This window comes from Urocitellus parryii, chromosome 12, assembly GCF_045843805.1.
Source record: "Urocitellus parryii isolate mUroPar1 chromosome 12, mUroPar1.hap1, whole genome shotgun sequence".
Classification (NCBI taxonomy): Eukaryota; Metazoa; Chordata; class Mammalia; order Rodentia; family Sciuridae; genus Urocitellus; species Urocitellus parryii.
This window is the reverse complement of record NC_135542.1, coordinates 13,046,480-13,074,122: the sequence shown is the minus strand read 5'-3', so window position 1 is coordinate 13,074,122 and position 27,643 is coordinate 13,046,480. Positions and strand designations below refer to the sequence as shown.

Here is a 27,643-nt window from a genome sequence, read left to right as displayed (position 1 = left end):
TCTACTCAACATGCAAAAGTTAGAAAGCTAGATAATACAATCCTGGCCACAGGTAGAGCTATGCAGAAGAGCCACCTGGCAGTGCTTAGTCAAAGAAGTAAACATGCACACTTTGACCTAGAAATTCCACCTGTGTGTAAACCAGGCGGTGCTTAAGCAGTTTCACAAGGGGACATGCACAGGAAAATTTATCCACAGGTTCTTATAGAGTTGTCTGTGCTTACAGGGAGTTGATGGTTGTCAAGATGCCCACAGCTGCGAAAGTCAAAAGCTAAAAAAATAATAGATGCCAACCTGGATATATTAATAGAAATCAATGAAAAACAATAGGTTGACACATGACAGTAAAATCCCTGAGTTCAAGTTCTTGCTAACCTACCTACCAACAATCATGCTTGGTCAAGACACTGACATACTTCAAGGCAAAAAAGGGAGAAAATATAATGTCGTTATTAGATTTCTTAAATGCAAAAAGGAAATGGTAATATTTACCCAGCCATGACCTGTTATGCATAATATGTGAGATTATTGTGGACATGTTGGTGAATGATTATCTACTCAGATACGTTCCGTGACTCACCAAATGCAAAGGTCCATGAAGAATTACCCTCTCCATGAATTCATCATCAAAAGCCTGAATCAATAGGGGCTTCACAAAACGGCTTCCTGGCCAACTTGATGAGTGCGTCCTCAGACAATGCTTCCACCTGAAAGATGTCACCAACTTGTTCTCATTCACATCTCCACAGTGCCACAAAAAAGAAACAAAGTCTGATACTCTATTGAGTGAATCCTCAAGTGGACCAAACACCATACTTCCTTCCATATTTTAAAATTAACAAATGTAACTTCAACTCAATAACTTGCATTAGGCAACATGCAACCCTAACCTCTTACACGTACTCTTTTACACACTCACGTGTCCTAGGTTCTGATCTAACTGTCCATTGAGCAGTCAGAACACGTGCTACTTCACATTCCTTACAGGCGACCAACCCATTCACTGCTAAGCTGAAGACAAATCCCTGGTCACAGGAGAATGGAAGCATACCTCCCACAACAAAATGCATCAGGAAACATTGGGATTTTCAATAAAAACTCTGGGGACACCCTTTTGAAAATCACTTAACCCCTGAAAAGGCACCTGCCATTCTCCTTGCTGTGGGGGGCGGCGTATTTGAGTCAATTTTTAAATACCTTTTCACAGTTGAGAACATCACTGCACACACCAAAATAACAACAATAATAATAATAATTATTATTATTATAAAAAAAATCACTGCAGAAGGGCGTGGAGTAGGGAAGCAGCTCAGGAGGGCACACCCGGGAAGCAGAGAGAGAGCTCCCTTCACCAGGACAGAGTAGCAACCCCAGGGGCCTTCCCTAGAGACCCACCACCTCCAGCCACACCCTACTGCCTACAGTTACCACCCAGTTAGTCCCCACCAGGGGTTCAATGCACTAATTAGGTCAAGGCTCTCCTAACTAGCACTGTCTCACAAGGGAACTTTTGAGGGACACTAACAAACCATCACATCTGTGAGCTGCAAACATCTGTACCCTCACCCTTTCTCATAGGACATTTTCCCCAGCCATCAGCCCTCAGGCCTTCTGTAGTTTCACGGATTGGAAATCTCACTTTTAAATGGTGCTTCCAACTGAACACACTGCTCTACAGGGAGCCAGGTATTTCTGGTCCTATATACACTGGACAGAGAGATGTTGAGGTCCTACTAGGTGTCAGATACTGTTCAACATTCCGGGATACAGCACAGACCTGGCCTTGGCCTCCCAGAGTCTGTCATTTAGCTACTTGTTTATGTGTAGCCTGAGATTAAGGAAGCTTTGAGTGGGGAAGGTAGGGGTGTATGTGTGTGTGTGTGTGTGTGTGTGTGTGTGTGTGTGTGTGTGTGTGTGAAGATTGTCACCATTCACAGATTACATTTAACTAATTAGTGTTGGGAGCATCAAAGGCAAATGAAACAAAATCTCTTCCCCAGGGCAAAAGAGGGGAGATAGGGTGCATACTCAAATTTTAGTAATTTTATAGGTTACTTCTGATACACTGTTATAATTTTCCCCGGGTCTCTAATTCTACCCCTCATAAAAGAAGTCTGTATTTGTTATAGAGGGGTTTTTAAATAATATATAATGGAAAACATCAAAAGATAATGCCTTGCTTAAGAAAACAGCAGGCATACTTAATGACCATTATATAACATTGGGGTTTTTAAAGTCAGCATCCTATTTTATACACAGCCTACTGCTAAGAATTACACTTCACACCTGGTGTGGTGGTGCAAAAAATATGTGGTTGGCCATTATTTTTCACATCCAATGGACTGTCTTTTTACTGTATTGATGTTATCTTTTTATGAGCAAAACTTCAGTTTTCATGAAGTCCAATATATTTATTTTTTTCTAGTTGCCTGTGCTTTTGGCATTTTATCAAAAAAAAAAAAAAATCATTGTTAACTCCAGTGTCCTGAATCTACTGCCCTATGTTTTCTTTTGTAGGTGTTGTATTAGGTAAGAGTTCAACTTCATTCTTTTGCATGTGTATGTCCAGTTTTCCCCAAAATGATTTGCTGACAAGACTGTTCTTTTCCTCATTGAATGGTCTTGTGTCCCTTATCAAGAGTCATTTGACCATATACACAAGGGCTTACTTCTGGGCATTCTATTCTGTCCCATTGATCTCTTTCTGTCAACACCACACTGTTTTGATTGTGCTAGCTCTGTAGTAGGTTTTGAAATCAGGGAGTTTGAGTCCTTCTAATTGTTTCTCGTTTTCATAATAGGATTGGCTACTTGGATTCCCTTGATATTCCATAAGAATTTTAGGATGGGTTTTTCTTTTTCTGCAAAAATTGTCATTGGGAGCTGGGATTGTAGCTCAGTGGTAGAGTGATTACCTAGCATGTGAGAGGCACTGGGTTGTATTTTTTTTTCCTCAGCATCACATATAAATAAATAAATGTCCATTGACAACTTAAAAAATATTTTTTAAAATTGTCATTGGTGGGCTAGGGTTGTGGCTCAGTGGTAGAGCACTTGCCTAGCATGTGCGAGGCACTGAGTTCAGCACCACATATAAATAAATGAATAAAATAAAGTTCCATCAACATCTAAAATTTTTTTTAAACTGTCATTTGTATTTTTTTAGGGATCAAATTGTAGATTTGGGGTGGTATTGACATCATAATATTAAGTCTTCCAATTCATGAAAATGGGATGCTTCCACAAATTTATATGTTCTTCAATATCTTTCAACAGTGCTTTATCATTATCATTACACTATCATCTTCCACTTCCTTGGTTAATTTCAAAGTGCTATTTTATTTTTTGTTGATGTTATTGAAAATGGTATTATCTTTATAATTTTCTTTTCAGATTAATTAGTAGTAGTACATAGAAATGCAGTGAATTTGTTATGGTTTGGGTACGTGGCATCCCTCAAAAGCTCACATGTGAGATAATGTAGGGGTAAGGTGATTAGATTATGAGAGTTGTAACCTAATCAGTGGATTGAGACACTGAAATGGATTAACTGGGTGGTAACTAAAGGCAGGTGTGGTGTGGCTGGAGGAAGTAGGACTCTGGGGTCATGACTTTGAGGTTTCTGTTTTGTCCCTGGTTAGTGGAGCTCTCTTTGCTTATTGGTGGCCATGCCCTGAGCTGCTCTCCTCTGCCACACCCTTCTGCCATGATGTTCTGCCTCACCCCCCGCCCAGAGCTATGCAGTCGGCCAACCTGGACTGAACCTCTGAAATCCTGAGCCAAAATAAACTTTTCCTCCTCTAAATCGGTCTTGTCAGGTATTTTGGTCACAGTAAGGAAAAGCTAACTAAAACAATTTTGGTGTGTTTTCTCGGGATCCTGCCACTTTGAAACTTCTTTTATTAGTTCTCATAAAACCAACTATGTGTTTGTGTGTACTCTTTAGAGTTTTAGATGATGTGTGATCCTATCATCTTAAAGACCATTTGATTTGTTCTATCCAATTTATGTGCTTTTGTTTTTTTAATTTTTTTTTTTTTTTTTAGTTCTTGATAGACCTTTATGTATTTATTTATTTTTATATGGTGCCGAGAATCCAACACAGTGCCTCACGCATGCCAGGCAAGTGCGCTACTGCTGAGCTCCAGCCCCAGCACCGTGCCTTTGATCTTTCCCCTTGCCAAATGACTCCATCAGGGACTCCCAGGGCTCTGGGAATTACAAGTGGCCATCCTCATCCTACTCCTCATCTCAGAGGAAAAGCTTTCAGTCTTCAGGGGTGGCTCACAACTAGGCCTCTCCCCTTGGCTCATCAATGGCCACCTTCCTGCCACCTGTTCACAGGGTCATACGCTGTGCTCACACACTCCTGGTGTCTCTTGTGTGACCAATTCCTTCTCCTTATAAAGACTCTAGGCATCCTGGACGAGGGTGGCTCCCCAGTGACCCCACTTTGACGTAGAAGCTTTATCTCCAGATAGCTCCCATTCTGAGGCTCTGGGCTCAAGATTTCAACCTGTGAATCTGGGAGAACAGACTCAGCCCATGAGAGCAGATGGAGGAAAGGGGTGGGAAGAGGGCTTGCCCAAAGCTCCAAGGGGAAACATGATGGCAGAAACCAGATTTTCTCCTGGAAAGAAATCCAGCCACCACGAACGAACGTCAAATTCCTCTTCTCCCATCAACCCCTGGCCCAGACTCTCCCCAGAGGTGGCTCTGGTCATCTGTTTGTTAGGGAGTCACCCGTGGTCCCCTACCTCCCAGAAGAGAGGATCACCTCAGCTACTGTCCCTAAAGCCAAGTGATGGCTGCGGTTTCCACTCTGTGTGGATCTGGAGAGATGCACAGTGCCGCTGGACCAGCCTATGTTCAGGGCTCTGTCTGTGTCCCACAAGCTGAAACACGTGGTCCAGGGTCTTCTTTCCACCCACAGGTCCTAAGAACTTGCAGGTCCTTATTCACTGTGGCCACAGACTTCCTGCCAATGGCCATTTCATTGTACATGTCTTATAATTTAACACAACATTGAAATGAATTTCCTTCTGGGAGCTTCCCAGGGCATGTACCAAGACCTAAATTTCTGAGTTGTAGGCAGCATAGCATTCGTGCATTTTCATGGATAATGTTAAATGTGCCTCCAAAGTGTATGAAAAAAGCTTATCTTCCTATCCCCTTCCCAGCACATATTATCAACATCCTTAGATTTTGTAAATAAATGAATAAAATAAAATACGTCATTTGAACTTGTGATCATCTGCTTGCCAGCTGTGTTCCAGCGACCTCGGCCCGTGCAAAGTCCTCATCTGTGTTTCTCCTCGAGCCTCCTGTTCTACTGGGTTGCCATTTCCTCCCAATCGGTCCCTCTGTTTTGACAATGTTTGGGGCATATTTCGTTGGAGAGTAGTTTCTAATGTGGATGGTCAATTGAACCATCTTGACAGCTTTGGGTTTTGAGGATTGAAGCCAACCCTCCCCATTTCTAGGCCACAGCCTCTTCTAGATTTCTACCAGTATTCCAGTAAATATTTCTTTTGATTTGGTTGATCTCTGTGTCTGGGTTCTAGACTTAGGTCCTGCACTTGCTAGCAGGGACATTGTGCTTTCTGGTTTGTTGTGTTGGCTTCTTGGGGACACTGTGAGGATCAGGTAGGCAAGGCAGGTAGAGTGGCTGGCCCAGAGCATGGCCCAGAGGGAGCGTTTGATCAACATTATTTGTAAAATGTCCACAGTCAATTATCACACCCGGCATGAAAGGCCATCATAATAATCATCATTATTAAAATATCAGTCACAATAATTTTTTCTACTTCCATGGTGTAACTGTATTATATTCTCAATGAGTGAGCTCACAGGCAGGTTTCTTTCCATGCCTGCTTCTGTCACTTAGCCTGGAAGCCCCTGAAATAGTTTGCACTTCAGGACTAGAAGCTCTTTTTTTTTTTCCTCTTTATTTTTTTTAATGATTTTAAAAATTTATTTATTGGAGGCTATTTTACAATACACTTTTAACTGGCCATTGGCCTCCTGATGGTACTCCATGCGTCATCGGAGCCTGGCTTGCATCTGCCAGTCACCATCCTCTGGGATGAGCCAGATGCTCAATCACATCCCGGGGAGTGCAGATGGCTTTGCTAAGTCCTGTCCCTCCTGGGCCTGCAGTGTTGGGTCAGCCCTCACAATGGAAAAGAGGTGTTGATGAGTAGGCACACATGTCCTGCTCCCTCCTGGGGTGGGAGGAAAGTTCTGAGGTTTCCAGGCAACCCAAGTGTACTCTGGAAAGCACCATTTATTACCCAGAGGAAGTACCTGCCTCCTCCTTGTTTACAGATTTTTTCAGGAATGTGTGTGATTTCTATCAGATGTTCAGGCTTCTCCTGGAGAGATTCCAAGGTTTTCCTCTTCTAAGCTGATTCTCCAGCTAATGACTCCAACATAATTCTGTCCAGTCAGTCATGCGGCCATTGTTGTGGCAGCCCTCTGGTCACTTGAACCCCTTCATGCAATGATTTTTTTTTTTCTAGGAGAAAGATGGAAAGAATATCCAGGACCTGGTGGCCCAGGCAGGGTCCCTTCTCTGGAAGGCAACCTCAGGGTGGGGCTACAATTTCCACGTCTGATCAGTCCTGGCGACTGTGCCTGCTTATTGCTTAGTGGGAAGATGCAGCTTCAGGTCCTGACAGACGATGGCAGACCTGTGGGTTCTGCTTAAGGGGTAGAACCAAGCCCCCCAAATGCCCCATGCCCACCTGTCAGGCCCTCAGAGACTGCTGTGCATTCCAGCCAAAGCCCTCTGCAGCCTGCTCAGGGACCAATGAGCCACTGTTTAGAGTCCAGGACATTCTGGCTAGGGAGAAACCGCACACTGGCCGAGAGATGGCCAGCGATGAGCAGCCCTTTAACGGGTCTCCACGTCTTGGTGTCTTGACACGTATCTTCCACACCAAAGAAATTAGAGTGAGGCTTCCTCCAGAAAAGGTGCAATGTCCAACTGTCGCAGCTTCCAAGTAGAAATGCTGCAGCATGCTTTCAAGTGCCAAATGTGTTTGGGGTTTGGCTTTTGGATGCATTCGTGAGATCAACATGTAGATTTCTTGTGTGTGTTTCCTGGGCAAAATAATACAAGCCCCAGAGAGTTTTATCCCATTGCCCAGAGATGGACAAGCACTCTGCTTTTCTAAAAAGCTTTTAGAGGGTGCTTGCAGACAGCCAGATTGGGACTCAGTGACTCATTCTCACCCTCGTTGTGCTGGTGATGGAAGGTTTATGGAAGGTCTTGAGGAGGACATGGACATATGTGGTCCTCTAGTGCCAGCTCTGCCTTAGTGGGGTGGGGGGTGTTAGCCTCTGTGCACACTGCCATGTTCAGCTCTCCCTGCGGAGCCAGGGCAAGGGGGACTCTCTGCTTTAAGAACCCATGGCTTCCATGCTGAAGGTTCCTGAGACCCAATCTTTTTTTCCTCTTCTGGGGCTTGACCCCACGGCTTCACTGTCTGTGTTCTTTTGTTTGTTTGTTTATTCATTCATTCATTCATTCTGGGGATGGAATCAGGGGGGCTTTACTACTGAGCCACATCCCAGTCCCCATGTTTTATTTTTTATTTTGAGACAGGGCCTCGAGTTTGCTTAGGGACTCACTAAGTTGCGAGACTGGCCTCAAACTTATAGTCCTGCCTCAGCCTCCCAAGTCCCTGGGATTACAGGCGTGCACCCCCACACCTGGAGCCTGTATCCTCTTTATTGCTACTAGGAAGCCCTGGCCATGCACCATCTTGGGAACACATAGGTCATTAGATGTGTGTGGGCAAAGCCCTGCACTTTCCGGAACCATCTCGAATCCCCTGCTCTGCCCCATTCTCCCGGGAGGGGTGGGGGTGACTCTGTTTGGTCCTGAGTAAAGGCAGGGCCTGAGAAAGGACACTGCATCTCAGGCACACTCCAGGGCCATTTGTTCCGGCTCCTGCAAGACAACATCCTGTTTTGCTAGAAACTCCATCGACAGAGGCTTGGAACTCCTGTTGTTCATTCTCTGAAGTTCTGCCATTTCTTCTCAGATGGCTCCATCTCCAAATCTTTCAACCCCCTCCCCTGCTCCAGGACTTTGAAGTGGTTTCTTTGGAAGCTTCTGCACAGGGATAAGGACAAGCCATTCCTCACATGATTCTTCAACAGGAGGAAGAGAGGGACCAGAGGGGCCACAGGGAGCAACCTCCTGCTCTGTTCCAGGCAGCCACTTCCAGGCTGGGGCTGCAGCCTGGGGCTGTCAGGACGGCTCTGGCTAGGGGGGAAGCCCTCCCCAAGCCTGGGTCACAGCCTCCCGTGCTCCAGGGCAGCTGGTGAGCACTGGTGGAGAGTGGAGGGGAAGGCTTGCCCCCCAGGAGTCGGGTCTGGACAGCATTCAGGTGGGAAGAGACCACTGGTCACCAAGGGGATGTGAAGCAGGGGTGACCCAGGGCAGCCATGGGATCTCCTCTAAAGACCACTGTGGTCCCAGCAGTACAAAGGGACTGAGTGACATTATTACTCTTCCCTGTTTTAAGGACAGAGGTATGGAAGGGATTCCTGAGAGTCACAGAAAACATGGCTCACAGGTTTCAGTTTGCCATCAAGGAGTGACCTTGGCCGCACTGGTGGCAATTCCCCGGACCCTTGATGAGCCCCTGGCATCCTCCCAGTGAGTCCTCCCAGGCCCAGTCTCAGGGGCAGACAGCTGCCCTAACTGCTCTCCCTGGACCTGAGGATGACATGGGGTTTTGAAATCCTTTTTGTTGCCGCACTGGGCATTGAACCCAGGGCCTTGCACATGCTAGGCAAGTGCTCTACCACGGAGCTCACCCAGCCCTGAGGGTGACAGGTTTGGAGAGCATTGGCTAACTGAGACTTGGTGAGGTAAATCCCCATAGTCCTACAGTCAGCACCTTTCTCTACCAGCTGCGTTTGCAGGGTTAAGATCTTAGCCTGAGTTTTCCCTTATTTCTTTCTCTCTCTCTCTCTCTCCCCCTTGGTATTTTGGTACAAGGGGTTGAACCATGGGGTGCTTTTCCACTGAGCCACATCCCCAGCCCTTTTTAAAATATTTCATTAGAGACAGAGTCTCACTGAGTTGCTCAGAGCCTCACTAAATGGCTAAGGTTGGCTTCAAACAGGCCATCCTCCAGCCTTAGCCTCAGCCTCCAGCGTTGCTGGGATTACAGGCATGCACCACTGCCCCCCAGCTCTGCACTATTCTTAATCAGAGAACCTGTGGGGCTATGTTTACTAGGTATGAATTGAGTTGCCCTCCAGAGAAAAGAAAAAGTAACAAAGCACTGCTGTGTGGGCAAATCAGGGATGACCCCAGGACAGGGTCAGCTTTCTCTCCAAGGAAACCCCACTGCCAAAAATGAGCCTCTTGGCCAACGCAGTGGTGCACTCCTGTAATCCCTGCACCTCGGGAGGCTGAGGCAGGAGGATCAAAACTTCAAAACCAGCTTCAGCAATGGCAAGGCACTAAGCAACTCAGCGAGACCCTGACTCTAAATAAAATACAAAATTGGGCTGGGGATGTGGCTCAGTGGTCAAGCACCACTGAGACTAAACACCGGTACCTCCCCCACCCCCCAAAAAAGAGACTCTGTTAAGGACTTCCATGTTGGCTGAGGCAGCTGCCTGCAGTGGGTGTCCTGCAGAATGCAGTCAATCTCCCCAGGCCTGGGCTGTGGGGAGGCTTGGCCTGGTGACCAGGGGTTAGCCCCCAGCTAATGATCACTTGGTATTGTGGTTTGGATGTCAAATGTCCCCATTGCCCATGTGCTAAAGGCTTGGTCACCAGCCTGTGGCCCTTGGGACATAATGGAACCTTTAGGAGGTGGGGCCTAGTGGACGGAATGAGGTCATTAGGGGTGTGACCTTGAGGGGATATTGGGACCCAGCCCAGTCCTACCCCTACCCCCTACCCCCACCCCACTTCCCAGAGGTGAGCAGCCTCCTCTGTCACAAGCTCTAGCTGCCAGGATGTCCTACTGTGCTGCCACAGGCCCAAAGCAACAGGGCTAAAATCCCATGGACTGAGACCTATACAGCCATGAGCCCAAAGAAACCCTGTTTCCTTTTAAGGGGATTCTCTCAGATGCTTTGTCACAGCAACAGAAAGCTGACAGCACCCTTGGTCTGTGCCCTTGCTTTATAGATGGGGATGCTGAGGGCCCACAGGAAGCCGAGCAGCCCCAGTCACATGGTCCTGTAAAAACAACTATTATCCATTCATTCACTGACTACATGGCAGGAGCTGGACTCCAGATCTCAGTGTTTGAAAAAGTTGTGTTTCCTTCCTGCCCCTTAATCCCTCGCTCTCTCTTTGTGTATGCATCCAAGAAGGACCTTCAGGAGATTGCAATGCCACCGAGTCATCCTAGCCAACTTTAGACTTGAACATGAAGTTCATGGGATTGGGCAAAAGGGGAGAGTGGGGAAGGCTTATGGGGGCTAGCAAAGATGGTGAAATCAGATGGACATCATTACCCTAGGTACATATATGACTGCACAAATGGTGCCTCTCTACAACGTGTACAACCAGAAAATTGAAATGTTGCACTCCGTTTTTGGTACGGTGAATTGAAATGCATTCTGCTATCATGTACAACTAAGTAGAACAAATAAAAATAATAATAAAAAAAGAAATAAGAAAAGAAATTTTACTTGTGCAAATTTTTTCTATATACTTCTAAAGGATAAAGACTTACAACAGGTAGCCACAGTACCAACATCACATGCACACTGACTGTTCCTTAGTGTTGCTCACAGCCATCTCATGATTCTAGTGAGTGGCCATGGGTCTGACCAACAGTGGGGGTCTGAACGGAGTCTCACGAGATACACAGGCTCTGAGCACAAGGACCAGGAGAGGGTTCTGGGACATGTGACTGTCTGCCTGTGGTGCCCCGGTGGCTAACACAGAGCTCATCATCATCTACTGAGTGACAACAAGGAAAAAAATTCACCCACATGATGGCCTAACCAATAGCAAAAGCATCAAAGAAAAATCCAAACTATGAAAAGCGAAAGAACTGGCCCAGCCTGTGCCTCTCCCCAGCTCCCAGTTTGGGCTCCTACAACATTTCACGCACTTCTCCCTCCAACTGCCCACAGAACACCTGCATGCACAACCAGCCATGAAGAAAGCCAGAGACCTGCTCACCTGTTCTGAGGCAATCTGGAGACATTACATTTGGATGTATTTACGAAACCCAAGTTTAGACGCATAACATTATCTATATAAATCTCTAATATAATGATATATATACTCAATTTTTAAAATTAAGTATGCTCTATATTTACAAGAGGCAAATGGTTTTGGACACTTGTGGAAAGATTCAAATGCCCAGACAGATGGGGAAAAAATACATTGCTATAGAGTAAAACTATGATATCAATGGAACTTCTGAGTGGAATTTAGATTTTAATGAACCAGGAAAATAAAACCAACAATTTTTCAATTTGTAAATGCTGAATCCCAAGAAATGAGGTTCATCACAAGTTGCAAAAATGCTTCCATTATTTGCTGCCATCAGTTAGGGAAATATATAACCTTCAAAAGGAGGCTTTCTAAGCAAAACACAAGCCAGAAGTGATCTAGGACTGATAAATTTGCTATATTAAGGTTTAAAACTTGTGTGGATTTTAAAACTTTAGTGTGAAAAAAAAATTAAGAACAAAGTCAAAATATCTGATAGACAGAAGGCTCATGTCCTTAACTGACAAGAAGCTTATCCCAATCAAAAAAGAAAATAAACCACCCAATTAAAAAATGGGCAAAACACCCGAACTGACAGATGTCCAAAGTGAAAGCGCAATGGTCAATGAACATGAAAATGGAGTCCGCACTCTCCTAACTTAGAAAGCGCAGGTGAAACTAGGAGAGATGTCTCAGGGACCAGATGACAATCAGTAAAGTCTGAGAATACACAGGGCAAGGATGGGGTGGCACAGAGGGACATAAACTGCTGCAACCTTTGAGGAGGTGATCTGGCAATGTTTGACATTTACACCTAGTGCAGCAGCAATTTCAAGATATTTCAAGCAATTTCAAGACATTTCCCCTATTGCTATACTTGCAAAAGTTCAACAATCTATGTACAAAAAGTTCAGTTTTTTTAAGTAAATGATACAAATTTGCAAACAAAAATATTCAGCAATAGGGAGCAGGTAACAAAAATCAGGTCTGTGCATACTCGGGGACACTAGGCAACCAGTACCGGAACAGAGGGGAATCTGCTGTGCTAACCCAGGATCACTGAGGGCAAAACCAAGCAAGAAGGGCAAGGTGCGAACTCACGGCTGTAACATGATGTCTTGGTGAAGCTTTTTACAAGGTTAAGGGTGATAACTGGACACAAAATTACTGAAAAGATATTTTTGGAAAGAGACAACAGTAACTGCTAACCATGATTTCTTACACCAACGCACTATCATGTGTATTACTTTTGCTTTGAAAGTGTCACTATGAAGCAACTGATGGTTTTTCTGTTCTATTTGAATATATATCACAAACTAGATGTTCACTAGGGAAACTTTAAACAAAAGTCTAAAGAAGAAAATTTAAATGACTGGCAAACCTACTAATCCACATAAACACTTAACAGTGTATAGTGTTCTAAATTTTTCTTAACATACAAATGACTTTAAAAAAATCAACATTACTGACACATTAGTTACTGACACAGTAATTATGTAAGTGATTTTTCACAAGCTAGAGAATATTACATTGGACAGCTATCCTGTTTTTGTAACTGGGCCAGATTGGACTTGCTCTTCTAATTTTTCACTATTATACACAATACAACGGTGACTTAACCCTTTTAAATACCCACTGTCCTCAGATGTAGGTCTTGGAGCTCTTCTTTTTTTACCCTGAGAAGCCTTGTGGTTTACCACAAGGTTTCTGAGCCCAGACCTCTAGACGCTCAGTGAGGGGGAAAGTAGGCCAGCAGCAGGGCCCCGGGCTCCCAGCGGGGCAGCCAAGCCTCTGCACACCACCACCTCCATGTCCAGAGTCACCCCACTCACCTGCAGCTCCCTGCCCATCCCCCACAGCCACCAGGACACGGACCCATCTCTTCCTTCCCTCTTTGGCTGTCATATTAAATACATTTCTTACCTAAAAGACAAAATGGCTCACCAATAGAATAGCTAAAGAAAACTCTGAGGTAGAGGACGAGGACCTGCTGGCTCAGCCACACAGGCTTGGTGAGGGGCCCAGCACCTCCAGTCTGTAGGCACAGAAGCAAACTCCCCAAATGAAACCTCCCTCCGGAGCATTTCCTCAAGAACAGCATGGAAATAAGACTTTCTCCTCCTATTTCACAAGGTTATTAGGAGAGTTAACTGAGATCACCTTGAAAAGAATTTGTAACTATATACCTCAATATACCCCATCGTAATCAATGTACCACAGGAAAGAAAACACTGTGGGTTGAACTTTGAAATAGTTTAACGCTGACTGTAAGACACATTCCAGGGTCAGAGACACTAAAGTGTCTTAGAAATGGTGAAATACAACATAAGAAGTTACTTGGCCGGACTGGCTCGCTACCTTAAGGATGAGGCTGAAATGAGGATACAAACTTTGGAAATACCTGCTGATTATGAACTTCAGGGAAATCTCCAATTTTTTCGGCCTCTTTTAAAGGCCAGGAACTATAAAAGTATCAACTAAATTGCTTCAAAGCTAGCTGACTCTGGCTCATGGTGGCCCCTTTCTTAGGAAATGGCGTTGAAGGAAAAGGGAGGCTGAGTCCATTCTTGTGGATGATCTAATAGGAAACAACCAACATATGAAAGACTCTTTCAATGGGATCAACTTTCCAAAGCTATGAACTGGGCTGGGTGCAGTGGGGGAGGCTGAGGCAGGAGGAGGGCAAGTTCAAGGACAGCCTGGGTAACTTAGCAAGACCCTTCTCAAAATAAAAAAATAAGAATGGCTGGGGATGTGGCTCAGTGGCAGAGTGCTTGCCCAGCATGCACAAGGCCCTGAGTTCAATACATTGTGTTGGCTGGGGGGAGGGGGGGAATAATACACAATGGGATGCCAACATAAAATGCTTCTAAACATACTTTAAATTCCATGATATAACTGATATTTAAGAAACAATATACATATTCAGAGAGGCTTTGTCACAAATTTGATATATTGATTGTTCACTTTTATTTTTTTTTTTTTTAGGGTAATGGGGACTGAACTCACGGACCCTCAAACCACTGAGCCACATCCCCAGCCCTATTTTTTATTTTATTTAGAGACAGGGTCTCACTGAGTTGCTTAGAGCCTCACTTTTGCTGAGGCTGGCTTTGAACTCAAAATCCTCCTGACTCTGCTCCCGGACCCCCTGGGATTACAGGCTGCACCAAGGTGCCCCACAAGGTAACAGTTTTAATCATTCATTTAAATTAAAAAGAGGCAATAAAATTCTATGGAACTTATGATTCACAAGATAAAACTGAAATTTTGTATTATTATTCATTGTATTATTATTCAATTTATCAATTTAAGTGATAATATTTTTGTTTTTTTAATCTTTACGTTTATCAGCAATTTTTTTATTGTATTGCTTTTGTTTTCTTTATATAGGTCCTGCAGTGGCTCAATTTTATTTGACTGTTACACTGTGAATATTTTCCTACATTCATAAATATTATTCACAACTATGATTTTTTAATGTCTACCCGTTGAATTAAGTTCTTTATTAACATGCATTTTACTATTTTAATTTCAAGTAAAGACTATTGAACTTCAAAGGCTACTTAGATTTACTATTATTTCAACTCTTTCTGACACTTTCTGGAGGGACAATGAGGTTAACTTATACACCTGTTAATTACACTTATGTGAGTGAAGTTCATGTTTGAAACAGATGTGTGCATGTGCACACACACCGCATGCACAATCCATTGTAGCATCCACGCTAATAGACTGAACTCTTTCTATTTTTTGCAGTGCTGGGGATTGAACTCGGGGCCTTGTGCAAGCTGGACCAATGCTCTACCACTGAGCCACAGCCCCAACCCAAGTTCTTTCTTAATCATGCAAGTTACACCACTTACTAAATGGGACCCATGGCATTTAAGTGAGGACTCTACAACAGGGCACAGTTTCAACAAGTACAAGGTTACATCCTCTTCAGTAAGTTTTGAAAACCCATGAGTTTCTGTGTCTTGGAGATCTAGAATTTCAAAAGCCATTTCCTCATTGTCCTAGGGGCAAAGTTGCAACATATGCAGTCAAGGGGGAGAAATAAAGAATGTCCCTTCACTTCTGCCCTTTTCAATGCTTTATTCACTAGAATCACTCAATAAAATTTCACTCTATAGGTTCTTAATCAAGAAGACGACCATCCTTCATGCTATGCACTGTAATAGACATAATCAATTCACAGCAAACTATTCTAGATTAATTCTAAGCACTGCAAACACACTTAATCATGACAGGCTAATGACAGACATTCCCTCTGCAGGCTAAGTTCAAAAGTCTCAAGCCTTAGGCTTTATGTCCAGCAGACATACACACTCACTCAGACCGCGGTGATCAGGTCAGGAACCAAGGCAGGCTTCTCCTGGAATGGAGCTGACGGCCGGCTGAGGAGAGGGTCACAGGGAGAAGTTGCGGCTCTCACCAGGGTCAAGATGTGGCTGTAGAGTTGGAGAGCGGTAAGGATCAGGCACAAGATGACAAGTGATGAGATGTCAGTCCAGGTCCTCATCAGACACTCCAGCTTGGGTGCATCCTTGTTTTGGCTGGCTGAATGTCTGTTCATTTGCTCTATTATTTATACTAAATTTGGGGACTTTTGACCCCCCTTTCAATCCTTATCAGTTACCACCAGATTTCTCAGTGACAACATTCACCCTGGGGTTAAAACATCTGGTCTGGTGGGCCCTCCCTGATTTTCTCGTCTTTCCCTCTTTTCAGGGGAGAACAGCCTGACAGAGGCTTCTCTCTGTTTCTCAGGATGGGGAGAAGTGACTTGATTGTGTCTGAGGCCATCCTGGAGGGCTCCCTTAGGCATGCCAGGTGAGACTGCAGGTTTCAAACTGAAGTTTTTAAAATGGGGTCGCTTAAGCTCAGGCCTAAGGCCATCCTCACACTCCTGAAATAGCAAAGCACACTGGCTTCCACAGAGGTCTCCCACTGTAGCCCAGCTCAGCAGGACTCACGAGCAGCCACCTCATAAGTCCACATAACTGAGGACAAGGAGGGCTGGTGGAGAGTCAGAGGCAGATGTGGGTCAACAGTGCAGGTGTGCGAGGATGAGGGGCACGCTCGAACAAGAAGAGTTGGAGAAGAGCCTTTTTCGAGCAGGGAAAAGATGATCAGAAATAAAATTCCCAAGGCCTCTGGGTCTAAAATACTCCTCTAAGGGTCAAAGTCAACTCAGAAAAAAATGAGGCTGTGGGCATGAGGGGGAGAGACCAGCAGGCCCAGCCACCTCTCTTCTCCTTGCACCTAAATCCACAGGTACAACCAAGCCTGTGGTACTCCAGCCCCTTGACCTGACATTCATATCTGTGTCACTATGCCACTAATCCAGGTACCACGAGTACCACGAGACTTCCACGCTAAAATGATCCACATCTTCACAGTGGAAAATTCCATGGTCACCACACAGCCCGGGGAAGCACAGGACATGGTGCTGTGTGAAAAGAGTGGCAGTCCATTGTTGGAGAAGCAGATCACTTGGCAGCTAATCCCTTCTGATTTTTCTATATCTGCTGAACATTCTAGAATGATCATGAATTGCCTTGGTTATCCAAAATTTAACCTACTGCTAAACTGTGAACTCCATCTCCATTGATTGCCTGACAAGCTAATTTAGTCCAGATCACACTTTCAAACACTATCCCAAAGAGGAAGCGTGAGTAGTGATGTCTCTTGAACTTTTCAAAATGAGATGTCCTATCTCCTCAGCTAAGGCCCAGCTAAAAACAGTGTGTGCTTCTTGGTGTGACTCTAAATCAGCAGGGTATCTGGGGCACAATTCAATACCTTTAGTCCTCAGGTGCCCCAAATAAGGGGCTCCAAGTAAACCAGCGGCTCTCCAAATACAGGTCTGGCATGTGAGATAATTCTAGGTACTACTTGAACAAGATCATGCATTTTTAGTTTAACAATCACTAAAATGTTAATTCTTTAAAAATCAAGTCAGGAAAGCACCCCTACTTTCCTGTTGCAGGAGGTGGAAGTGTGTGCCAGTCTACATACATTTAGTGAAGAAGCTGTAGGGTCTGCACTGCTGGCCTGACCAGCTACTGGAAGGAGAGATATAGCACTGTGTCTGCAGCGCATGGCTCAAGCTGGTGAAGTGTCTGCTGTCTCTGGCTCCCCGCAGTGACAAAGGGCCTACAGAGAGATGAAACAAAACCAAGTTAGATGTCCCTGGCTGTGGAGCTGCCAGCACCAAATAACTGTCACTAAAGTCACTAAAAATTCTAATCTTTTGAGAATCATATTTAAGGACAATTGTTGTTTAAACCAATTTTTGGCTGATAGCCAGCTAAATGCCCATCCTCATTAGAGAGGTTACAGTTGCTTCACTCAGTGGATGTCCCAGTCTCAAGAAAGCTCTGTACAGCCAGGGTTTCTGCCCTGCATTACCCAGCCCAAGCTCCTGGGCTGCTCTGGGCAAATGGCGCCCTCTGCTGTATGCAGCTGGGCCGTGGGCAGATGAGGAAAGACCTTCAAGTGAAACTGTTCAGAAGAACAAGACTCAATGTGTGCTATGTTAAGGTTTAAAACTTCTGTGGATTTTAAAGCTTCGATGTGGAAAAAAATTCAAAACTAAGTCAAAATATCTGATAGACAAAAAGGGCTCATGTCCTTAACTTACAAGAAGCTAATCCCAATCAATAAAGACAAGAAAACCACCCAATTAAAAAAATAGGCAAAGCACCTGAACTGACAGATGTCCAAATGAAAGCGCAACGGCCAATGAACACGCAAAATGGCGCGGCACTCTCCTAACTTAGAAAGTACAGGTATAAACTAGGAGAGACGTTTCAGGGATCATACTGACAATCAGTAAAGTCCGATACTACTCAGGGCAAGGATGGGTGGGACAGAGGGACATAAACTGATGCAAACTTTGAGGAGGAGATCTGGCCATACTTGACATTTACACCTAGTGCGGCAGCAATTTCAAGACATTTCTCCTATTTCTATATTTCCAAAAGTTCAACGAACTCCACGTACAAAAAGGTCAATGTTATTGTTGTTGTTTTTAATAAATGATACAAATGTGGAAACAATAGGGATTGGGTCAAAAATCATGTCTATGCACACACTGGAACACTATGAAACCAATACCAGAAATCTGCTTATGCTAACAGAAGACCTCTGAGGGCAAAACCAGAAATTTTCAAAAGGAAGCAACTAACAGTTTTTCAGTTCTATGTGAACACATTTCAAAAACAAGATGTTCAGTAGGGAAACTTTAAAAATCTAAAGAAGAAAATTTAAATGGTTGACAAACCTGCTAACCCAAGTGAACACTTATCAGTGTATAGTCTTCTAGTTTTTTCCTTGCATATAAATGACTTTAAAAAAAATCATGATTACATGACAAATTTTTAACAAAAATTACTTATTGTGTAAGTAATTTTTCACAATTTTTTAATGGCTATAGAATATTACTTTGGAGGCCTGTGGTTGTGGCTCAGAGGGAGAGCACTCGCCTGGCATTCGTGAGGCACTGGGTTTGATCCTTAGCACCACATAAAAAATAAAGATATTGTGTCCACCTATAACTAAAAATAGATATTAAAAAAAAGAATATTATATTGGACAGCTATCCTGTAACTAGGCCCGATTGAACTTGTTCTAATTTTTCACTATTATGCACAATACAATAGTGTCTTAAGCCCGTTAAAATACCCAGTCCTCAGATGTAGGGCTTAAGAGCTTTTCTTTCTTTCTCTGAGAAGCTTCGTGGTTTACCACCAGGTTTGTGAGCCCAGACCTCAAGACGGCTCTATTAGTAGAAAAAGTGAGACTAGCAGCAGGGCCCTGGCTTCCAGCCGGGCAGCCAGGCCTCTTTGTGTCCAGCGTCACCCTACTCACCTGCAGCTCCCTGCCCATTCCCCACAGCCACCAGGACACGGACTGATCTCTTCCTTCCCTCTTTGGCTGTCATATTGAAAACATTTCTTACCTAAAAGACAAAATGCTTCATCAATAGGACAGCTGAAGAAAACTCTGAGGTAGAGGACGAGGACCTGCTGGCTCAGCTACACAAGGCTTGTGCAGGACCCAGCACCTCCAGTCTGTAGGCACAAAAGCAAACTTCCCAAACAAACCCTCCCTCTGGAGCATTTCGGGAACACAATGGAAATAAGACTTTCTCTTCCTATTTCATTGGGTTATTAGGAGAGTTAACTAAGATAATCTTTAAAGGAACTTATAACTACACAACTCAATATACCCCATCTTAATAAATGTACACAGGAAAGAAAACACTGTGGATTAAACTTTGAAATAGTTTAACACTGATTATAAGACAAATTCCAGTATCAAAGGTACTAAAATATCTTAGATATGATGAAATGCAACGTAAGGAAAAAACTTCGCAGGACTGGACTGCTATGTTAAGGATCAGGCTTAAACAAAAATACAGAATTTGGAAACACCTATTTATTATAAACTTCAGGAAAATCTCCCATTTTTTCAGCCTATTTTAAAGGACAGGAATTACGAAACTATTAACTAAACTGCTTAAATGACAGTTGTCCCCTTTCCTTCCTAGGAAGAAGTTTAAGGAAAAGGGAGGCTGAGTCTACACTTTTGAATGATCTTATAGGAAACAACCTACATATGAAAGACTCTTTCAGTGGGATTAACTTTCAAAAGCTATGAACTGGGGTGTATGTAGGGGCACACGCCTGTAATCCATGTGACTCAGGAGACTGAAGCAGGAAGAAGGCAAGGTCAAGGCCAGCCTGGGCAACTTAGCGAGACCCTTCTCAAAATAAAAAGTAAAATGGGCTGGGGATGTGGTTTGGTGGCAGAGTGCTTGCCTAGCATGCACAAAGCCCTGGGTTCAATCTCTAGAATTGGGGTGGGGGGAATAACACACAATGGGATGCCAACATAAAATACTTGTAAACATATTTTAAAAATTCCATTGCCGCAGTCTTGGCTGGGCACTAGATCACGAGCCACTCACACTTTGTAGATTCAAACAGCAATTTTTTATTCCCCAACTCACACCGGCCTCTACACACGTTCTCGGGAAATCCAAGTTCTGCCCGCACAATTCACGTCCCAAATTACTTTCTCAATTCCAAGAGAACTCAACGGGAACTCAGGCAACAGGAACATCCCTAAAACCCAGATTGTCTTAAACCGGGAACACCTTAAACCCAAATTATCTTAAACCGGGATACTTCCTAAAACCTGCAGGATATACACCTTAAACCTGGATCCACCCTGGTCCTTGAGCAGGGTCACCTTTCTCAAAGACACATGCAATGTCACAGCGAATTTCCATTTAACATGGGGTACGCTGGCAAGGAAATTTCGATGCGTCATTCCTACTTGGCAATGGCCCTCAGCATTCCATAATATAACTGACATTGAAGAAATAATATACTTATTCAGAGAGGCTTTGTCAAAATTTGATATATAAATTATTCCACAATTTGGGGAGGTACCAGGAATTGAACTCAGGGGCACATGACCACTGAGCCACATCCCATCCCTTTTTTGTATATTATTTAGAGACAGGGTCTCACTGAGTTGCTTAGGGCCTTGCTTTTGCTGAGGCTGTTGAACGCACCATCCTCCCGCCTTAGCCTCCCAAACCACTGGGATTTCAGCTGTGCACCACCGCGCCCGGCTCTGTTCTCCACATTATTAAACACTGATTAAATGCACAGTGCCAGCTCAAAGGAACACTGGCCATTAGAGAACCACCCTGGAAGGGTGGTTCAAGTACACCTGATACAGGATCTGTGAGCAGCCCAGAGACCACTGCCCTAGTCAAACTGGACACTGGCCATAACCTGAGGCTTTCTGCCCCTGCCCCTACTCCTCCCAACCTGTTCTCTGATTGTGTCCTAGATACAACTGGTGTACAGCTCCACAAGAGGCCACCAGATAGCACACTCTAGCTCCAGGAAGAAGGAACTTAACATAATCTCCAAATTCTGCTCCTGAATTTGCCCCTCACAAACCTCAATTTCATAGTCCCCTAAAAACCAAGGCAGCAGTGGGGACCACCAACATGAAGGAACTGAACTTCAAATTGTGTTAATTCCTCCCTGAACTTGAGTCTGTGTCCGAGAGATCACTGTGACCACAGCTTTGCTCAGCTCCTCCTGCCCACCCCACCCCGGCAACCTCTCCAGAGGACCCTGGGAGTTGAGCTCGGCAGGCCTACCTCGAGTATCCTGGTATCAAAGTCCTCATAGGTCTCTACAAGGAGAGAAGAAAAAGCATACAGATAAGAGCATCCAAGCTGCTCACGTGTGACAGCCTTTCCCAGGTGCCATCAGACTTCTAATGGGAAGAACCTGAGCTCTCTGGTGCCGCTCTCCAGGCTGCGCCCCAGTTCCCATCATCCACGGGGACTGCCTGGCCTGACTTCACGAGCTCAGCCACGGCTCTCTGACCGCAGCCTCCCCCTCTCCAGCTCCCTGCCGCCGGCTCCCGAGGCACAGGTTCCTGGAGCGCCGACACCTCCAGAGCCTTCATCGCTGCTTTCCCATCTGGTCTCCTGGGGTCTTCACAGCCTCTCTCACCAAAGTCCCTCAAAGACACCGAAGTCCCTCACTCCTCATAGATCTCGCCAACGTCCTCAATCCCTACACTTTTGTCTCTACCGCCCTCTCCAGGCCAGAACCCAGGCAGCTGTCTGGTCACAAGTGGCCTGCTGGTGCTGCCGGGAGAGATCAGAGCCTGGCCTACGCTCACCACTCTCAACTGGGGGTCTGACCCACTTGGGAACTCCTGGCTCCTCAGCTTTCAGTTCTCTTAATTCAGCCTCTGCTCACCACCACAGCTGTTTCAAACACTCCCCAATTCTCTTGCTTTTACTTATTACAGAAAATCTCAATTACATAATAAAATAGGAGAGCAGAATAAAAGCTTCTGTACCCAGCAGTCGGCTTTGAAAGCGGTCAGCTCAAAAGTCAATCTTCTTTCCTGGACACTGCCCGGGTCCCACCCACTGGTGAAGCCAGTGCCAAGTGCCACCTTCTCATCAAGAAATATTCTGGTGGCCATGTTCACCAATGCCACTATCTGGCTTGATGACTCCTGACCAAAGCTACCAGATACCAGGTGACCTCCCCGCCTTTCCACCCGCATTGCACAGGCTCACCCAAACCTGCACCCTGCCCCTGCTGGCTAACAGCAGCCTGTCTGTCTAAACTCTGGGTCTGGTTACTGGGGACTTGGCTCGTGGGCAGGTCCTCTCCCTCCCAGACCTCCACCCTCCTGCACGCTCGCCCCATCCTCTCCAGCCCAACCGTTCCTCTACTTTGAGCCAAACTCCTGTTTGCTTCCTCCTCTCCCACTCACTGGCAAGAGCAAGATTTTCAGGTGAATTTGCCTTTTGGGGGAGGGGGAGGCTTTGTTTTCTAATTCAGCCTAAGTGTCGTCAGTTTTTGTTTCATGTTTGCTTTTACGAAGGCTTAGTGACAGCTCTCTGGGGTCTCTCAACTCTGCTGTTAAACAGCACTCCAAGCCTGAGGCCACGTGTTTGGGAAACACTGTGCCCTACAGATCTATAATGCACACCACCATGTCTAAGGCACCTGCTAAGGCACTGGGACCCAGGGCTTTCCATCCTGTTGGAGGAACACTTCCTGGTTACAGGCCTCTAGTGTCCCACAAATGCAACTGGGATGACAATGTGGAAAGTTAGTCAAAGAGGTCAAATTCTTTTTTCAAAAAGGGTAATCTAAACAGACAAGTAAACAATAAAATTATTTTCAGAAACACTGTAGGACGACACGTCCTCTACCCAAAGGCAAGCAAACCAGGCCTCCACTACCTCCATTGGGACCAGGGTCCGGGGGACCGAGACTGAGGCCACCCCGTAGTGGGCCGTTAGTTGGTAGGGCTTAGTAGAAGGAAGTTAGGTCACAGGGAGCGTGCCCCTGAAGGGGACATTGGGACAGCCATCATTTCCCAATCTCTCTCCCTGCTTCTCCGTCACACACTCCCACCATGACTAATGCCTCCACCATAGGCCCTAAAGCAATAGGCCAACCAACCATGGAGGGAAACCTACAAAACTGTGAGTCAAACAAAAATGTTCTCTTTCTAAGGTGATTTCCACAGGTGTTTTGTCATAGCTACAGAAAACTAACAGAAGTGAGGAGGCATTCATCAGGAGGAGAAACCACAGAGGATCAGTTGAGACAGAGGAAACAGCCACACGGCTGCACATAGGGCAGGAGGCACCGACTGGAGGAACAGCAGCCTCGGGTTTGGAGATACAAAGCCTAAGAGGAAGGAGACAAGAAGTGAAGGGGGATGGGGGCTAAGGACTGACAGGGGAAAGTCACTGAAGATTCTGCCAAGGTCCACACTGCTGTCAGGACCATCACGGAGGTGACCAACACAGCCCCAGCTCTGAGATAGACACAGAGGGCACGGGCATCCTCACAGATGGGGCAACTTGGGGCTCTCAGGTAGGGAGAGGGGGTGTAGAGCATGACTCCAAAGGAGAAGTTCAGCCACCAGATAACAAGGACGGCAATGGCCAGTGAAGAAATGCCGGTGTTACAGGTGCTCAGAACAGGTGGCGATGGCTGCCCAATGTCTCTGGCCATCTCCACACAGACCTGAGGCTCAGTAACAGAGTTCGACCAATAAGAGGCAAAGGGCAAGAGGCAGTGGCCGCAGACTTGCTGTCAGTGAGGACCAGCAATGACATGGCCCGTGGGGGGCAGTGAAGGTGCCTTGGATGCCAAACCCACACTGGTAATCGCCATCTCAAGTTGCTTAACAGCTAATAAGAGTTTGAAATTACTTTAGGAATAGGTTCAGAAAAATAAAAGACATTGTACTAAAGTAGGTATTACCTATTCTGAAATAGCCATCTTCTAATCGTTTGTCTTTGGTTTCTTTGCTTATTTCCAAACCTTCTCTCTGAAATAAAACCAAAGTATTAATTTACAAGTAATTGCTTCTATTGAAAACAGACGTGAGTCATGACAATGTCTTCACAAACTCAAGTGGCACTTGGGGTGCAGCTCTCTCCAGAGAGCAGTGTCAGTCACCAAAAAACTGGTCAGTAAAGGTGCTTTGTTTACCCATCATCTGAATCTGGATATAAAATATTGATGGCTGGAAAATTAGACACTAAATCTTGTACAGCAGTCAAGAACGTGTGTTGACTTGAAAGAAACCAGGTATTTCTAACAGAAAAATAAATTGATTTTGTATATTCACCAACAGGTACTTAAATGCCCAGTGGTATCTGGAGACTCAAAATAGAAACTCCAAATAAACACTGAAGTAAACAGTCTTTTTTTTCCCTAGAACAAATGTCCACATTATTTTCCAACAGAAAACAAAATGAAGGCTCTGTGAATGAGGACATGGGCCAATATGCCGGGGCTTAATATTTCAAGACAATTTTAGATCACCCCCCACTGGAGTCCTACAGACCATGAGATGTTCTTTTATCTCATTAACAAGAACAGCCTCACACCAAGGCTACAGGGATTAATTCCTCGGAAAGGGAGAGAGGAAGGAATTGTTGTACCTTAAGTGGCAAAACTTCAACAGTTGTGTTGAGCAGAATATCTCCTGGGTGCTCCTGGTTGCCACTGTGGAAGAGATAACTGAAATGCGACAGAAGAATGTGTGTTGGTTATTCGAGAAAGTTTTCATACGAAAAGTGCTAGTCACGGCAAGTTCAAAGACTAATTGTAGCCAATACAAATAATTTTAGTATTAGGAGAATGAAACTAAAAAGAGCTTCTTCCAAACCCTGAACATCATGTGTCACTATTTCAAACATTTGAAAAATCATGAATTACACGACATACTGAGATAAACCTAACACACACTTGGTGTGAGTATGACATTCTCAGAACTAAATAGTGGGTATTTGTAAGTGTGGGAGAAATGGGACCAGATAGGAAGCAGGAAGTATATCTCAATACAAACCTAACTTAGGGTTAGTTAGAGTGACTGATTAAAAGTTTAGGCTTAGCAGTCACAGAGATCTGATCCCTTGAGTAACTTTCACTAGTTTTCTGAGTTTCTTCCACCTACTACACATATTCCCACCTTCCACTATTTCAAGGAGTTTATGAGAACCAGCAAGAAAGCACCTGAGTGTTAAAAATAATCAGCCAGGTGTAAGTTACAGGTGATGACAGGATTGACAAAAGGGTATTTGTAAGCAAAAATCACCTGTGATGACAACTGATATTTAAACTACACACAGAATTATACCTATCATTTTCCCAAAAGAAAGACCTGTGTGTGTGTGTGTGTGTGTGTGTGTGTGTGTGTGTGTGTGAGAGAGAGAGAGAGAGAGAGAGAGAGAGAGAGAGAGTGTCAGTCTCTGTTGTCCAGAATGAACTCCTGGGTTTAAGTGATCCTTCCACCTGGGCATCCCACGTTGCTGGGGCTGCAGGTGGGGCTGCTTTTCCAGAAGGCACCTTGACTTGGAACACTGATCATACAACTACAGACCCTTCACTATCTGCTCAACAGGCCCAAGCTGGGGCGAGGGCAGCCACATTAAGAGCACGTGAATGTGATCTGGAGCTTAGACTGAGTCAGAGATGCTCACCAGGTGACAATTCACTGTGGAACAACTCCAAACCAACTAGAAGTTTAGCAATGGATGAAGGAATCGATGGGGTGTTAAGTGGTCACTGAAATGCTCAGGACAGACCGGAACAGAAAAACATACAAATCAAAAATTACCCATGGACTTTGACCCAAAGCAGGAGTACCAAGAAAAACAACGTGCCAACCCAGCCATGACGGTGGCTTTGGGGTAGGGATTTTTTTTTTTCTGACTCTTCACACTTTTAAATTTTTTAATAAGGAACACATATGCAATCTGGAAGTATTTTTATAATGCATCATTTCTATAATGACAACTACAACTCCCCACCCCCTTAGCAAATAATGCACTGCAGGGATCAGGGAGTGGTTCCTTTTCTCTGTCCTAGGATGGGTGGGCTCCACACACAGTAGGAAATTCCTATCACCACAATTCCAGAAGAACTGTGTCACTACGTTATATTATCCTCTCAACCACAAATAACTGTAAGGTCAAAATTACCTGACAGAGGGTTATTGCAAAAATACTGGCTGTAAAGAAATTTAACCTCCAATATGTAATTTCTTTATCAGATTTTTGATGGACACTTTTTCATTTGCTAAATAGTATATTATATATAGAAAACATAGATGTATATATAAAAACACAATACATAAAATAACTTTTTTTCTTTTCCTGATTTCAAAAGCAAATTGCTCGCTGGGACTTCCACTTGGAAAGGCGAGATGCAGGTAGCTTCCCTCTTCCTCCCTCTAAACCCAACTGAAGCCCTGGACTCTGTCTGTCAGACTCGAGAAGACCAGGGCAGCGAGAAGATCAGCCCGTGAGGGATCGGGGGTTCAGGGAACAACAGGCTGGACGGTAGGTTTTCTTTCAACTAATATGTTCTAGACTCAGAGCCAGAGAAGCCAGCAACCTGGAAACACCACCAGGATCAGAAGCAAAAGTCCTCCAAAGGCTGCTGTCGGCCTAAGGATGAGGAGAAGCACAGCCCGGCAAGATAACCTTCAGACCCAAACACGGAAGAGTGCTGCAAAGGCTGAGCAGGAGCTGGCTTCCGCACTCACCAGGCCATGCCACAGGGCTCCAAGGCCACTTAGGGGTGGCACGCCAGGCAACGGCACAGGAAACAGGGACAAGGCTCACCTGCCCCAGCCAGCCAGTCAGCATCAGCACAGGTCTAGTGGGGCCACCCTATCAGGGAGTGCCTTCCCTCCACCGGTGTCAATAAAACAAACCAGAGAACCAGACTGCCACCGGATGGGGAGCAGCTCCCCTCCCTGAAGGAGCCACACTGCAGGAAGCTGCCCAAGCCAAAGGTTTAAAGAAGACCCAGTCTCCTAACATTATGCCCAAAATGTCCAGCTTCCAATTTTCAAAAAGCACTCATTGCATCAAAAACAAGAAACAGTCACTGACCTTTCGACATTGACTGGCTTATCAAATTTGAACAAGATGTAGTCTCCAGCTATTGGGGTGATGGCCCAGAAGAAATCCTCCCCCATGTACGTTTTTTCCAGTGTGTGTCCTTGGTAAACCTTCAAGGAAGTAGACACCTCGGCAGGAGGGTTGACATGGATCTTGAGAAGTAATGGTTTCATGTAATCTTTATCCTAGCAGGAAAGAGATACGCCATTAAACAACACATGCAGAAAATTACCAGCTATACACTGAACTACAAATGGTACATCATGAGAAAATCCAATCAAATCACTCACCGTGAGTTTCTGAATTTTTCCCGACAGTGATGAATGCAGACCAACGTGTTGGAAAAGGGACGGTCTGAAGCGAATGCGTAGGTTTGCTTTCTGTCTATCACAATGTTTCTAAATATTAAAAAAAAAAAAAGTGCTATTGTTATT

General features: G+C 44.8%; 1 protein-coding gene across 1 annotated transcript; it reads right to left on the bottom strand.

The window, feature by feature from the left end:
* Window positions 1–204: 204 nt before the first annotated feature.
* Window positions 205–27,594, bottom strand: LOC144249799 (alpha-1,3-mannosyl-glycoprotein 4-beta-N-acetylglucosaminyltransferase A-like). The gene is made up of 9 exons (XM_077791984.1): window positions 27,500–27,594; window positions 27,201–27,394; window positions 24,741–24,819; window positions 24,055–24,121; window positions 21,402–21,436; window positions 19,085–19,175; window positions 17,231–17,368; window positions 15,543–15,660; window positions 205–707 (listed from the first exon to the last, which is right to left on the bottom strand). Exons 2-8 carry the CDS (start codon window positions 27,380–27,382, stop codon window positions 15,650–15,652), a joined length of 603 nt encoding a protein of 200 aa, XP_077648110.1. The 5' UTR covers window positions 27,383–27,394; window positions 27,500–27,594; the 3' UTR covers window positions 205–707; window positions 15,543–15,649.
* Window positions 27,595–27,643: the final 49 nt, after the last annotated feature.